This window comes from Salminus brasiliensis, chromosome 10 (genome assembly GCF_030463535.1).
Source record: "Salminus brasiliensis chromosome 10, fSalBra1.hap2, whole genome shotgun sequence".
Classification (NCBI taxonomy): Eukaryota; Metazoa; Chordata; class Actinopteri; order Characiformes; family Bryconidae; genus Salminus; species Salminus brasiliensis.
In genome coordinates this window covers 30,711,560-30,726,327 of record NC_132887.1, presented here as the reverse complement: position 1 = coordinate 30,726,327, position 14,768 = coordinate 30,711,560, and the positions used below count along the sequence as shown (strand labels likewise).

Below are 14,768 nucleotides of genomic sequence, written 5' to 3'. Positions count from 1 at the left end.
CGCTGTGTTTGTTTGATCACTAGTGTGTATGTGTGTGTTCACTGCACGGATGGTCAAATTCCATCTGTATCCAGCACAAACGGTGAATATGGTTGTCTTATCTTGTCTTGAACCATCTACAAAAACTATTTCTTGGAGTTGGGAGAGTTTGAAAGCAGGTCCTGATGGATCACTGTAGGTACCTTCTGCTACTGTATATGATTTTCTTAATTAAATCTGTCAGGTCAGCTCCTGTGGGCAATGTCCAAAACATCTCTTGATTGTCTGATGTAGCTTTTGCTGATGTGGCATAGTTTGTCACTGGGTATGAAATGAAATCAATATATATTTTGAGAGAGAGAGAGAGAGAGAGAGAGAGAGAGAGAGAGAGAGAGAGAGAGATTTTCAATTTAAATGAGGCTGGTATAACAATGTTATTTGGGCTGCTGTTTTTCATACTCTTATACTATATACTATAAGTTTACACTATATGGACAAAAGTATTGGGACACCTGCTCATTAATTGTTTCTTCCAAGATATTAATAGGCATTATAAGAAGTTTATCCTGCTTTGGTTGGAGCAACTCTCTCTACTGTCCAGGAAAGGCTTTCTGCTAGCTTTTGCTGTTAGAATTTCATTGCATTCAGCGACAGAAGCGTTACTGGGGTCTGGATGTTGGATGATCACCAGTCCACATCATCGCCAACTCCCCAACTCATCCCAAAAGTACTGGATGGAGCACCAGTCATCATACCAGAGAACACAGTTCCACTGCTCCACAGCTCAATGCTGTGGGGCTTTTTCTGGTCACTCCTTCTACAGAAGCTCGAAGCCTTGGTGTAGTGATGGATGATCAGTTATCGTTCTGAAGTCATGTTGCAAACATAACTCGGTCCTGCAGATTCCTCCTGGACAACATCCGGAGAATTCGACCTTTCCTCTCTAGAGAGGCCACCCAGGTGCTTGTTCAGTCTCTCGTCACTTCCAGACTTGACTACTGCAACTCTCTTCTGGCTGGTCTCCCTCTGCGCACCATCAGGCCCCTGCAACTCATCCAGAATGCAGCGGCACGGGTCGTCTTCAATGTCCCTAAATTCTATATAACTGGATACACAACCACACTGAGTTGAATCAAAGACACAAGCACATACACAAACAGACAGTCATCAGTGTTGATCACATGTATCTCAGTGTGTGAGATACATGTTATATTTCTAAGTTCAGCCATGTAGCTCCTCTGCTGCGTTCTCTTCACTGGCGTCCTGTAGCTGCTTCCCACATCAGATTCAAAACCCTGACTCTGGCCTACCAAGCCAAGACTGGACCAGCCCCTCCGTACTTGATGGCAGTGGTCAAAAGCTGATCCGCACCAAGAGCCCTTCAAGCTTCAAGTACAGCTCGACTCGACCCGCCGTCCTTTAAGATCCATGGAAGACAAGCGTCCAGGCTTTTTTCTGTCCTGGCACCGAAGTGGTGGAACGCATTTCCCCTGGGTGTCAGAATAGCAGAGTCGCTCACTGTCTTTTGCTCACTGAGTTTTATGGTCTCCATATTGACTTGTGTTTAGTAGTGTCTGAGCTTAGAGGTATCTTTGAATTTTTAGTCTATTCAAACTAGCTGAGGTCATTCTTGAGTAAATAGCAAAGCACTTGTGGATAAGAGCGTCTGCTAAATGACATAAATGTAAATGTAAGTATTTCTGAGCCAAGGACAACATATATTACCACAATTACCACAATAATTAATTACAACATTGTTTCCATATCGGAAAATTAGGGCTTTCCAGCCTCTGAAATTCATTTTAAACCCCTAGTTTTAATCAGCATTTATATAAAATAAATGTTTTTTGAATATTTTAGTTTCTGTTTCACAAAAACTGTAGTTCTAGCATAAACCATAATTAACACTCAGTGTCATGATGTGTATATTATTCAATAAAAAAAAAACAATGTTTAATTGGAGTCAAAAGCTCTACTTTTAGTACAATTTGAACCTTGTACCTTTTATACTATTATTTTTGACCAGGGTATTTGTACTATTGCTTAAGTATGGGACTTCTGCTACCTCTGTATGTACATATAAAAGCACTGTGACCGGTAAGAACCAAACATGTGCATGTGTTGATGTCACGGCGAGTGTTGTAAGGTGTCTATTCTTAGGATTGGCATGCTACACACTACCATAAATGCTGCAAGCACAGTTATTTGAGTTTTTCGATCAGAGCTCCTTTTATTTGGCAGTGATGAATTGATGAGATTTAATGGCTTTGGAGGTAGTCCAGCAGTGCAATGGATTTTTGAGGACTGTGTGAATGCTTAAATGTGAATGTGTGTGTGTGTGTGTGTATGAGAAAGAGTGTGTTTATTTGGCTTCTTTTTAGGCTGAGATTGTGCAGCTAGTCTTGGAATATAGTCTCTCACAGCTCTCTACAGCATGGGTAGGGGTATGTGAGTAGATTGCATCACGATCCTTTATGTGGCAGCTAAGCCTAATATGCAACGGACCTGCTAGCTTTCAGCAGTGTTTGCCTGCAAGGCTGCAAATGTTTGTAATTACTGAATGTGCTTTACAGTGTATTAACCTTACTTTTATTTAATGGTTTTGTAAGATGTTTTCTTTTTTTTAAGACTGCCTGCTGGTGTGGAGACGAGCCCATCAAGAGTGAACACCTTTTTCTGTTTCAGATGTAACATCTTAAGTTACTCTAAATATTACTGAAATACATTGAGGTGTTAGGATCAGGAAGCCTGTTCAGCACATATATAACCTCATCGTCCACAGCAAAGCTGTCCTGGTAGACAAATGGCAAATTGTAGGCCAAGGCGAGCTAATATTAGCCACTCTTGTGTCTTCATAATATGTGATGTCAGGGATCTTCTCCAGGGTGAAGGTCAGGTTAAAGAAGCTCTGCAAGATTCCACCCAGTTGCTTAACACACAGCTTCAGTACGCTGAGCTCGATGCCATCTAGTCCTGCAGCCCTTGTTCTGCCTGCATTTCTTCAGCTCTTTCCTCACCTGTTCAGCTGTGAAGGTCAGTCTGTTGGTGTAACAGGCAGTCTGTGGCGGGAGGGGTGGGGAGGAGTGGTGAGTTTGTGGTTACTGTGGGTTGATGTAAGGGCTTCACATTAGTATATGTGACGGAGCTGGAGGAGGGAGACACTGAAGGTGGTGTCCCCTGATGTTCAGAGGTGATAGAGGTCTGCGGGGATGCAGAAGTAGTGGAGAGGGAGAATGGGTAGGAGAGTCAATGTTGAAACTGGTGTAGAGGTGTAGTGTTTCTGGGTTGTCTCTTTATTAAAAAGTCTAGTCAAGCATTTTCTGCTTGTATTGTTGTAATACCAGTACCTATCAGTTGTGCTTTGCAATCTGCTCTGTAAAGTGTACTGTTTAAGAAAAGGTTCTTCAAGGGTTCTTTAAGAAATGCATATCAAAGAAACTGCTGATGCTTAAATGGTTTTATACCTACTTATTATATTTAGATTGTTGGAAAACCATTGGTAAATTGGTTATATATATAAAAAAAGGCTATTTATGTTATTTAAGCCATCTAGGCTTAGATAAGTTAGCCAGCACTAGAAGGCTAAACATCATAGAACAGATCGTGTTCCAGCTAACTGAGGCTTAAATCACACATGTTTAGAAGATGAAGCCTCATATCTGAGAGAAAAAAAGTTAAGTAAATGGTCTTAGGTGTGTTTTCTACTTCTTCAGGCACATTTCAGAGTTCATGCTTTTTATCCTCTTCAGTCGAACAAAATGCATCAGTAAACTCGCAACTTCCCATCCCTTGTCTCTCTTAAATGCACATGGGGGAATGAGCTCATTTGGCCGTGTACTAGATAGACACAGAACAGAAGTTTGACACAGCGTAATATTAAAATATGGTCCTCATCTTGCGATACCGACAACATTTTAAATTACCGCAGTATACTGTAATACCGTTATACCAACCAAGCTTATCGAGTAGTAGTTTCCACATTTGACTGTGTTGTGATGTATATCTTCTTGTTGCCTGATCTCTGTCTCTCTTTCTCTCTCTCTTCCCTTTTCAGTATGTTCCTCCAGACCTCTGCATCTGTAACTTTGTGCTGGAGCAGTCTCTTTCAGTCCGGGCGCTGCAGGAGATGCTGGCCAAGACCGGGCAAAATAATGACGTGAGTACAGCACTTACAGTACTAACTCTGCTGGAACCCATCCCTCTATAAGTGTAAATAAAAGTCCCCAAGTACATTAAATGTAATAAGAGGATCTTCAAATGAATTGTTTTGTTTGAAAAAAACAAACAAACAAAAAAACACGCATTGTGCAGATCTATACAATTTGGGACAGTTCCTTTGTTTTGGCTGCTTGTTTTTGTTTGTTTATTAGTGTTTTTGTTTCATATTTATTTAAAGGAGTGTTTCTCTCTTGTTTTAAACACAATAGGAAAACTGGATATTACAGTAAGACTCGGATTGGATGCAGCAAGACTAAGAATCCGATTATTTATTTATTTATTTTTACACTCTGACGGTTTCATCTCACTCTGTATTCTCAGAACCACAACTCTACAAACGAGTGTAGATGAAAAGGGGTTTTACTCCAAGAATACCAATTGAGTTTCATGACAGGACATTGCCAGAGGATCTGGATTCAGAGAAAAATATACCTGCAGGCTAGTAATGTCTCATGTACAGCAACTGTATCGGTTAGAAATGTGTTAACAGTAGAACGCCCAGGGTTCCTTAGCTAACAGAATACTGTAGAGGTCATTTTGACCAATTACAAAATGTGCAAAGTGTAGTATTCTATTATTTATAGAATACCACTGAAAAAAATTATAAATAAATAAGGATAAATGTAACAATAAAATTCTTATTTTTAAATTTATCATAGGAAATGTCAGAAAGACAGATGGAAAAAGTGTTGTTGTTTGTGTTATTTATTTATTTATTTATTTACTGATAAAATGATTTTGGCATACAGAACACTGTGTGGCTGGAGCGAGACTAGACTCCTCACAGTCGACATGTGTAATTTTGCCTTTTACTGGCATTGTTTTGCAAAGTACTTTGTGGCATTTCTCACAAATAGCCTTCGACTTCTGCTTGCTGAGTCTGTGTACTTGGCACTAGCCTCCTCTTTTTTATGATCATCTGCTACACTAGCCTGGGATAGAGGAGCAGCGGTCCGCCAGCATGCTTTCAGTTTGTGTGGCTTTTGCTTTCATGTGATTTTATGTGGTAGCCGACAGCAAGCTTCTGCAAGATTTCTGGTCAGATATCTGGATTATGGTGTGCAACTCATTCTGTCCCAGAAAAAGTACAGTTTAACTACATTAATGAAACTCTAACATTGCCACTGTTATAATTAGTGGATAAGAACCTCCAACTGCATTTGTCAGTATTTACCAGATGTAGCCATGTTGGCAAAGTAGAGACAGATGTGCTGGTTTAGCTGCAGGAGAAAAAGAGCAGTCTGCCATCTTTAATCTCATCTAAAAATGGCCACTATGTCTTTTTTGCTTTTATTTGAAATTAAATTCATAACCATATTAGACTAAAATGTGCACTAATATAGAATGAGTCATAGTTTGGTGTGTGGGGTGGATTGAGGGGTTATTGTCTATAAAAGCTATTACATCTCTAAAACTGTCAGAATTACTGTCTCAGCCACTAGTGGTCTGTGTATACTGTGAGTATATGCTGTACAGTAGTTGAAGTTAAAGTTTTTCAGTATTTTATAGACTGTGTGATCTAAAGGCGTAGGGTGAAATGCTTGAAACAAAATTGGTCATTTTGATCAGTTAACATATGTACAAAATTTAGTATTCTATTATTTATAGAATGATGCTGGGAAAATAAATACATAAATAATAATAAATGTAACAATAAAATTCTTATTTTAAAATTTGTCATAGGAAATGTCAGGAAGACAAATGGAAAAAAGTGTTGTTGTTTGTGTTATTTATTTATTTATTTACTGATAAAATGAGTTTGGTGTACAGAACACTGTGTGGCTAAAGCGTGACTAGACTCCTCACAGTCGACATGTGTAATTTTGCCTTTTACTGGCATTGTTTTGCTTTTACTTTGTTGCATCTTGTTCCTAAGACAAACATGAATGGTGATGATGTCCATGATGAATTTATTTCCATCCAGAGCAGGTAGTTTTCAGTGAGGTCTCAGCTAGGGTTGCAATATTCTGGGAATTTTATGGGAATTAACAGGAATTTACAAGTAATTATGGAAATGAATGGGAATAAAAGATGAATATTTGAAGCTAAAGGTGATAATCTTGGATAAAATAATTAGATATGATACCAAAACATTTGAAGAGCAAAGCTGCTCCTCAATTAATTAACCAAGAATTTCTATTAATTGCAATAAATTCCCATAATTTCCCATAATTCCCAACATTTCCATTGAAAGTTTACAATTTGGAATATTTCCAAAGTTCCCGTGCTAAAATTTCCATAACCAATAATTTACTGAAAATTTGTCCAAAATATTCCCCTTGCAACCCTAGTTTCAGCAACAGTAAATCTTCTTCAAGCTGGTTTTATTCCTCATGAAACTGCTTAAGAGAAAGCTGAGAATAAGGCTGTATCGAGGCGAAGGGAATGGAGTCAAATATGGGTCTTTATGGTGACGAGAAAATACAATTATCACAAAGATCTCAGCGAGTTGCAGAATTGATTAGATATCGCAAAGATGAGAGTGTGATTTCTTTCCCCTTTTGACCTCTTTTTGAAGAGGGGTACGTGGGAAGTGGACAGAGGTGTGGTCGAGATGGAGAGGCTTGCCCTGGATGTTTCACTTCTTCAACTGGATTTTTATAGACATACAATCTAATTAATTACATTTGTTTTCAGTTAGGTTGAGCAGTGTTTGCAGCCAGTTAGGACTGTGATGAGATACACCAGCGAGTTTGATTGTACAGCTGAATGGTTCCCACGGCTGCATGTGCTGGTGTCGGCCCATTAAATTCACGTACCCCTTCACAAATCAAGCCCTTAGGCACGCATTCACTTAAAAGTAGTCAACACCAAGTAACCTTGGAACTGAAGTCATGGAAAGTGATCCCTGTGGTCAAGCTTAAGAAGGGCCATCAACACTGCTCTGGGATTCGAACCAGCTATCCTTGGAAGATAGCGGCAGTGCCTTAGTCCACTTAGTCCACCACTCAGAGCCCTGAGCAGTGGTTTTCAATGCTGCTTTCCCAAATATTCGATAATGATGCACCTTATGTATTTAATGTTGTCGTTTTTGAAGGACGAATGGTTTATCCCATTGGTTTTTAGAGGCTACTCTGCGAGCAGATCTGTTTTTACGGGAGGGTAAGGGCCTGCAGGAAATTGCTTTCCTCTCTTCAGAAGAAGCGATGCAGGTGTATGAATGAGTCTACAGTGAAGGAGTGCAGTAGCTGGCAGGAAGAGCAGCCTTCTTAGTTACCTTTTAGATGAATCCGATTCTAAGTTCATCCATTAAACCTTTAGTACCACGCTCTTCCATGTCTGGATTCTGGTGTCCGAGTCTGTAATGGCAGGGATAATGTCTTTGTAGCACACTGAACATTTTAAACAAGGCTTTCAATTGAGAATATTAAGTTTTTCCTCATGGATCCAACTTAGCATTCTGAGCAGAACCTGATGAGCAGAATGTTTGCTTGTGCTAATTGTTCATTTGTAAATAAACTTTCAGCTGTCCTCACATTTGGACAAAATACCACTAGCGACATTATACTAATAAGCTTGCCAGTGCTAGACTCTATTCTCCTCTTATCCATCTATCGTGTAAAAGTTTGAGTTTCTGAAGCCAGAATATTTAACCTGCATTCTTGGATCTTATGTGATGTGATGATAGGTTAACCTTACCTTAGCTAACACCTTGTCACAGAAACACCATTGCATTTTTATGTTCAGAACTTTGGCTCTGAATGCTGTATTTTAGAGGCGTAGAAACATCTAACCAACCAGGATGCTCTTTGCCCAGATCTCCAGCTATCCGGCTTGTGAGATTCAGAGACAAATGGACCTGTCAGAGCAGATGTACTCTACCTAGCTCTTAGTGCATGCTAATTAAAGCTATAAAATCCATTGGTTTCTGTCCATTTAGCTGATGTGAGCATGAGCGGGACTGGCTGCAGTTCTGCAGCTCATGTGAAACAAGGGCAAAAATGAGGCCACTCTGTTTCAACACAGCAGTTATGTAGTGAAGGTGTGCAGTTGGCTTTTACTTTCACTTCTATTTCAGTCCTCGTCTGGGTGGTCCACCAACAGCCTGTGGAAGAGTGATAATCTAGGCAGTGATAAGCTTGGAAAACTGTAAAAAGTGCATGAATGGAATAGCTTTATTTCCCCAGGTCCACTGGTTTCCTCCCACCTCACAAAAATACCTGGTAGGTGAGTTGTCAGTGCTAAATGCAAAAAGGGGGAAACAGGGGGAGGCAATAATCTAGAGCAATATCTATTTAGATATATCGTCAGTGTCACGCAAACATTTTCTAATAACTTCCAAAGGACATCAATGTAAACAGTTATTTCCAATAAGCATTTTTATCAATCCATTTATTATGAAATGTTGACACAGTTCAGCGAACAACAGGCAGATTCACAGTATGTCAACATGTGAAAATGGCAAAAATTGAGATAGAATGGTTTGTATTTATGGATGCATAAAATGTACAAGTTAACATAATACGTAATTATACATAATAACATGAGGTAATTAAAGTGCTGTTGGTCTGAGTAGAACAGAACATGCAGACATGGCATGATTTTATCTGGCAGGATTTGACTGAATGGTGAAAAGCAGGAAGTCAGCAGCAAGTCGTCTAGGACTACTCACCTCTTGCAACTCCACATGGGCACTGGACAAGGGTGACGAAATGCTGGTATTTCAAAAGGGACAGGAGGAGGAGGAGGAGCAGGATTTAGACCATATTTATTTGAGTCTGTGCTGCTAAGGGAGGTGATGACTGGTGTGCTTGCTGCTGACAGGTGGGGCTGGTGGGTTGGGGAATGGAAAACATGATGTTACCGGTTAATATAAATGTTCCCTGCTCCTGATAAACAGTGACGTAAACCAACTAACGAGGTGCAATAGGTCTCTTTTATTTAAAAATAAAAATCTCAAGCCTTAAAATGATGATTTTAAAAGAATTCACATAAACATAATGTAAATATATAAAAAGATTAACAGTGAGAATATTAAAGAGTGTTTGGTGCATTGCAGGAGATTGCACTGACGTTTTTACAAATAGCTTTCTGCAGGCTGTGTATCAGTGTACACCCTACAGCACTTCTTAAAAGGTTAGTTGAAGGGCAGTTGTTCCACAGAACCAGGCTGTGCTGTTTTGTGTCTCATGTTGACTGTAAAGGAGGTTTAAATGACTCTTGTGAAGCTGATGACCTCTGGCAGTTCCATGTGGGCAGTGATATTTGGCTGTACGGGCCTGTGTGCCAGTCTGCCGCTTACGGTGAACCTCTTGCAGAGGAAGCCCCGCTGGCGAAGTACCGGTAGACCACCACTGACTTGACTGAGCCAGAAAGGTCGCTCTGGCTCCTAATGATGGCAGCATGTTGGCGGCAACTGGGGAGGGGCTCAGGGGGTTGTTTTGACTGCTTATCTTTTGATCTCGAAGGCTTTTTTCTTTTCGAGAACGTATCCAGCTCTCAGAGTTATAGGAGAGCACAAGCCTGCAAATGCTGAGGCTTGTGGCACTTGTTTAGCATTCGGTACATTGTATTCATCCACACTTCATCCACAGATACACACACTAAGCGCATACACTTAGTACAAGGAGGAAGTGTTTTTATACATTCTTCTTGTATTTGACGTTTTGTGGTGCATTTGAGACTGATGTATGTAAATGACCACTGCTTTGATTGGCAAAAGTGAAACGAGGCACAATGTGACAATAGCTAATTAGAAATGGTAAGTTCATTTATCTGCAGGGAAAAGTCCTGGATGATGAAAACCCCGAAATAAGCCTAATACTACTCAACTGAACAGTTGATCCTTTTCCAGCAGCTTCAGCTTGTTCAAACACAGACCACAAGTAAATGTAAATCCTGCCATTACTGATGCAATTACTGTTTGACCCCTTAAAAGCGGGACGTCTATAAGCCGAGAATAACAGAAGTCCCTGTAGCTACGGAATAATGTGTCTTAGTGTGTAATAGGGCTGCACTGAAGGATTATTTTTTTTATCGATTCATCTAACAATTTGTTTTTCGATTAGTTGATTCATCTAACAAATTATTTTTGTTTACTCTAATGTGAGTGTGTCAGGAATTAAACTAAACAAACTTAATTAAATAATTTTTAATATTGCAATATTTTATTTAATCTGCTTTTTTAAACACATAGAATGCACTTAGGAGCACTATACTTGTTAACAGCTTTACAGTCAAGCATAAAATCACCACCATGATAATTCAAGTAAAAGAAATAAAGTACGTTTTACAGTCCAACATAAGTTCAACACAGTCCAAACATAAAATTAATTTACAGTATTTTTTCAAGTTTCTTTTGAGTAATGCTGTTTTTCTTTTAACTAAAACTATTACATTCTTAGTGAATTTCCTCAATGAGTGCAGTTTCAGGAAAAGTTAACAAAATGACTCAAAGTAGTGTAAAAATCCAATCATTTAGGTGAGTACACACAGTCCACGGCTCTTGTGTCCTCTATATATTCCTAAAAAATACTTTCACGCAGCTTGTGCTTTAGATAAATCTATGCTTTCAGTAGGCGCACACATCTTTGCGACACATTGACGCATGTTATCCAAATCTGCGTAATTTCGCAAACGATTACATTGATTATGTCGAAGCGACGCCCCACTGTCAGGCCCTCTTTATTACCCTCTTCCCCGAGGCAATCCAAGGACTCCCAGGATCCCCGAATTCAGCTCCAGAATTCCCTCGATACGCTGATGCACGACACCTGGGACTGTGGCTTTTTAAGCCCTTGAACCACACTAACACTTTGCCGTGAATTAGGTCTGTTGCAACCTTTGTATCACTGCATTCAATGGTCTGTTCAAGGGGAAAATATTCTAATCTTGGCATTTCCTGTCTGGTCTAGTATCTGGTAACCTTGCTTTCTTGTTTGCCCTGGTGTTCTGATTCTGTTTTGTTTATTCGTGTCCAAGCCTTATCCCCCCCACCATTTGCCGAAGCCCTGCTGCGTAGTTTTTGTTAATTGTTTTTTCAAAGCTCTGCTTCGAGGTTCAGTTCATTGTTTTTGCTAAGTCTTGTTTTGTGTTTGTTGTCACCACTCCCAAGCCCCTGCCTTGTGTTTTGGTTGTTTTGTATGTTTTTAGTTTTCCCCTGTATCTCACTCAGCTTCTTCTCAGTCCCAGGTGTGTTGTTTTGCCCAGTTTGTATTGCCACATTACACTTTTGCTTTCTAGTTCTGTCTAGTTCAGCCACAAGTGGAGTAGGCATAGACATCATAATCAACACTAGTTGGCTAGTAGTTAGTTTAACAGATGAAAGGCTAGCTGTCTGGAATGTATGGATGTCTGGAAAATTGATACTACAATAATGAATTCAGAAAAGTTATATGTGGTTTGAATAAACAAGCTTTAAACTCAAATACGTAAAACTTTCTGCATTAAACATCAGAGTGCGGTGACCATTAGGAACATATGATTTATGAAAAGAGACCTAAAATAGAATGTTTTTAGAAAGCTGAAATATACATATTATTATTTTTATATCAACTAAAGTATGTTTTACATCTTTTGCATAAAAACCTCCAAACACAACATAACTTTCATGACTCCAGATCTAACTGTATTATATTTATTCAGAATCAACTTCAGCTTCATCTTTTGTACCATAGTCTAACTCATTATATGCTGGCGTTCTCAACTTTACTTTACCTACATCCAAACATAATTCGAAACCTCAGAACAGTTCTTTAGTTACTATAGGGTCTGGGCTTCTAGCTCAAAGCAGAAGCCACCTATAGCCCAAGTTCTCAGAGTTTCCTCTTACTTACAATCACACTTTCCCCTCCCTCACAATAAACATATGTTGGTCACATGGTCCCAATTAGCAAAATGTTTGGGAGGAAGAACATGTCTACAGCTCCTCCACCTATTACAAATGCTTCTTGATTTCCAAAAATGTTGAAAACGACTGTACAGTATTTTGGAATGCAACTCTTTAATATGTTTACTGTTCCCCAAAAAAATAGTTTTAGACTTTTTGCAGCAACAGTGCTTCTTTTTACTTGATAAGGTTGGGTTAAAAAATGAAAAAAATATTTTTTGCCTTTGTATTTAAAACCATGATGAATTGAAACAGTTTCTATAGACTGTATGGACTTAAGACTGTACAACCATCATGAATTTGAACATTCCCATGGTATGTAGGTATGAAATATGTCATAAAAATGTATACATCACATGAAATTCTTTATTAAACATAAGAAAAGCAAAGAAAAGGTGTTCCAGTAGGTCTGGGTGATATGGTAAAATACTATATCATGATATTTACAAACTTTTTTCATTATACGCAATATTTATCATGATACATGGAATCACAAACTAAAGACATCAGTAGCGTCAGATTCTTAAAAACTACTATTCAGATCCTCTCACATACTGAATACAGTTATTTATATTCAACGTCTGCTGCTCTTCATCTAATTAAACCAAGTCTAATTACACTGTTCGTAATGAAACCTGTAGCTGATCAGTGTTTATTAAGCCCTAACAGGATCCTCGATATGCTTAGAGAAGCATATTGTTATCACGATAGCAACTTTTATCACAATACAATAAAATACTGTCATATTGCTCTAGTTGCGGTAGAGATATGGGCTTTTTAAAAGTTCATCATCTAAAGTAAAAAAGGGCGTTATTTGCACTTGCATCTATATGCTTTAGGTTTCAGAGTGACAAAACCAGAATTTCACCAGAATGAATGGTCTGATACTATGGATTGCTTCTTTTATCATCTGCCCATCTTTTTCCTTTGCACATTTGCGATGAGCTTTTGAGGCAGGAGCTCAATGTAACATTTTCCTTTCTCATTTCTTTGCCTTCCATAGAGGCTCATTAGAAAGGTGAGTAACTCTCGTTGTATAGGACTGAATACAGGTTTACACAACTGGCTTCTTACCAAAATCCCCTTCTACCAAACCCTTAACCTCAACCATGGTCCTGTCAGAGAGCTGGCCTGGCCAGAGAGTTGAGCAGCAGTTATCTGAAATTGCTGATGCGTGCATGCGTTTGCAAATGCATTTAAATGAGAGACGTCAATTTGTGTACTCTTATGCACAAATGTGTGTGGATTAAGAATCGGAAATAAGGTGCTGAAAGAAAAGTCTGCCCTGGTAAGTGTTTTCAATGTTTTATTTGACAACCCTTCATGCTTTCTCACTGTGCATAAGAGGTGAAATACTCTCTGCTGTCCCCATTGCTTCACCCACCATCCAAAGTGGCTCTCTGTCCCAGGCCTGCTGACTCCACGCACTGCACTTTTCTTTGTTCTAACTCAGTGGTTCCCAATCCTGTTTGTCCTGGAGAGGCTTTGCCCTACGGGTTTAGCATTTGTCCTGCTCCAGTACACTTACTTCAACTTGAGGGAAGCATGTTGATTAGCTGAGTGGCTAGCTTTTGGACCTCTCTTGATCCCTTGATTGCAGGCAGTGAGAAAATAGGCAAGGTGCCAGATGTGACTCATTATTGTTGTGATAAGTTATAAATCAATATTGGATCAATTTAATGTGTTTATACTTTTATTTTGTTCTTAGCTTTTCTTGATTAGAAATAGAAATTCATGTATGGTGTTATTATATGGAAATATCAAGGCATTAAAAAATAGGCATATGCAAAGGTTTGGACAGTTCTGGCCAAATCACATGTTTTCTTAAGTTTGTTAGGTGCCAATATGTAAACTAGTCCCACAGAACTGATGTCTTTACTTTGAATTTGAAATTTGTATGTTCTGTATTAAATGTACTACAATAAAACATAAGAATTTCCCAACAAATTTAGCAAATAAAACAGAAAATGTACTCCAAATTGAGCAGGAAAATATTTTTACGCAGAAAATCAGCAGAACATGCAGGTTGGACATTGGTGTCAAACATTTTCCCTGTATCCCATGATAAATGCTCATTTACCAGTTGAGGAAAGAGCAGCCAGTTGGGAATCACTGAACTAGATAAGTGGTTGGATCAGGTGTAGCAGAAAGGGGAAAACACCACAATACACAGAGCAGATGTATTCCTCTAAAACACTCTTGTATCTCACCTGATTCAACTTGTCATCAAGGCCTTTGTTGAGTCTTTAATGCTAGAACTTAGGGATCTAGTCCCTAAGAATGATGGTGTCAGCCGCTGTTGTAAAGCCTAACTCAGGACCAACAGACTGCTCTCTGTCGTCTATACAGGCAGCTCATGGAGGCGGGCACAGAACGCTGCTGTACGGACACGCCATTCTCCTCCGGCACTCTTTCAGTGGAATGGTAAGGAAAGCAAAGTCGGCTCTGTCTGCCTCCTTCTGTCCTGCTAATTCCACAGTGTTACAGGGTGTTTTTTCTCCATTTCTTTACAGTACCTGACCTGCTTAAAAACGTCTAGATCTCTGACAGATAAACTATCTTTTGACGTGGGGCTTCAGGAGGACTCAACAGGTAAGCCTAATGTGTCTCCGGGACATCCATTCAGAATCGTTGACTTTGTTTCATATTGCTTAATCAAATCCACTGCCAGTAGTTGGTTAAGCCGTAAAGTGTACACTCTGTAGAATGTTTCGCACCATCACAAGTTCTATTATGGTGTTAA

General features: G+C 39.2%; 1 protein-coding gene across 6 annotated transcripts in view; it reads left to right on the top strand.

Annotated features, from left to right (window-relative positions):
• The window catches only part of LOC140564380 (ryanodine receptor 3-like), a 232,948-nt gene that overhangs the window by 57,735 nt on the left and 160,445 nt on the right, over positions 1-14,768 (top strand). For all 6 annotated transcript variants that reach the window (XM_072689791.1, XM_072689790.1, XM_072689788.1 and 3 more), the window contains exons 3-5: positions 4,034-4,135; positions 14,375-14,449; positions 14,539-14,617. In XM_072689791.1, the coding sequence (XP_072545892.1) occupies positions 4,034-4,135; positions 14,375-14,449; positions 14,539-14,617 (256 nt within the window). The remainder of the gene's footprint in view (positions 1-4,033; positions 4,136-14,374; positions 14,450-14,538; positions 14,618-14,768) is intronic.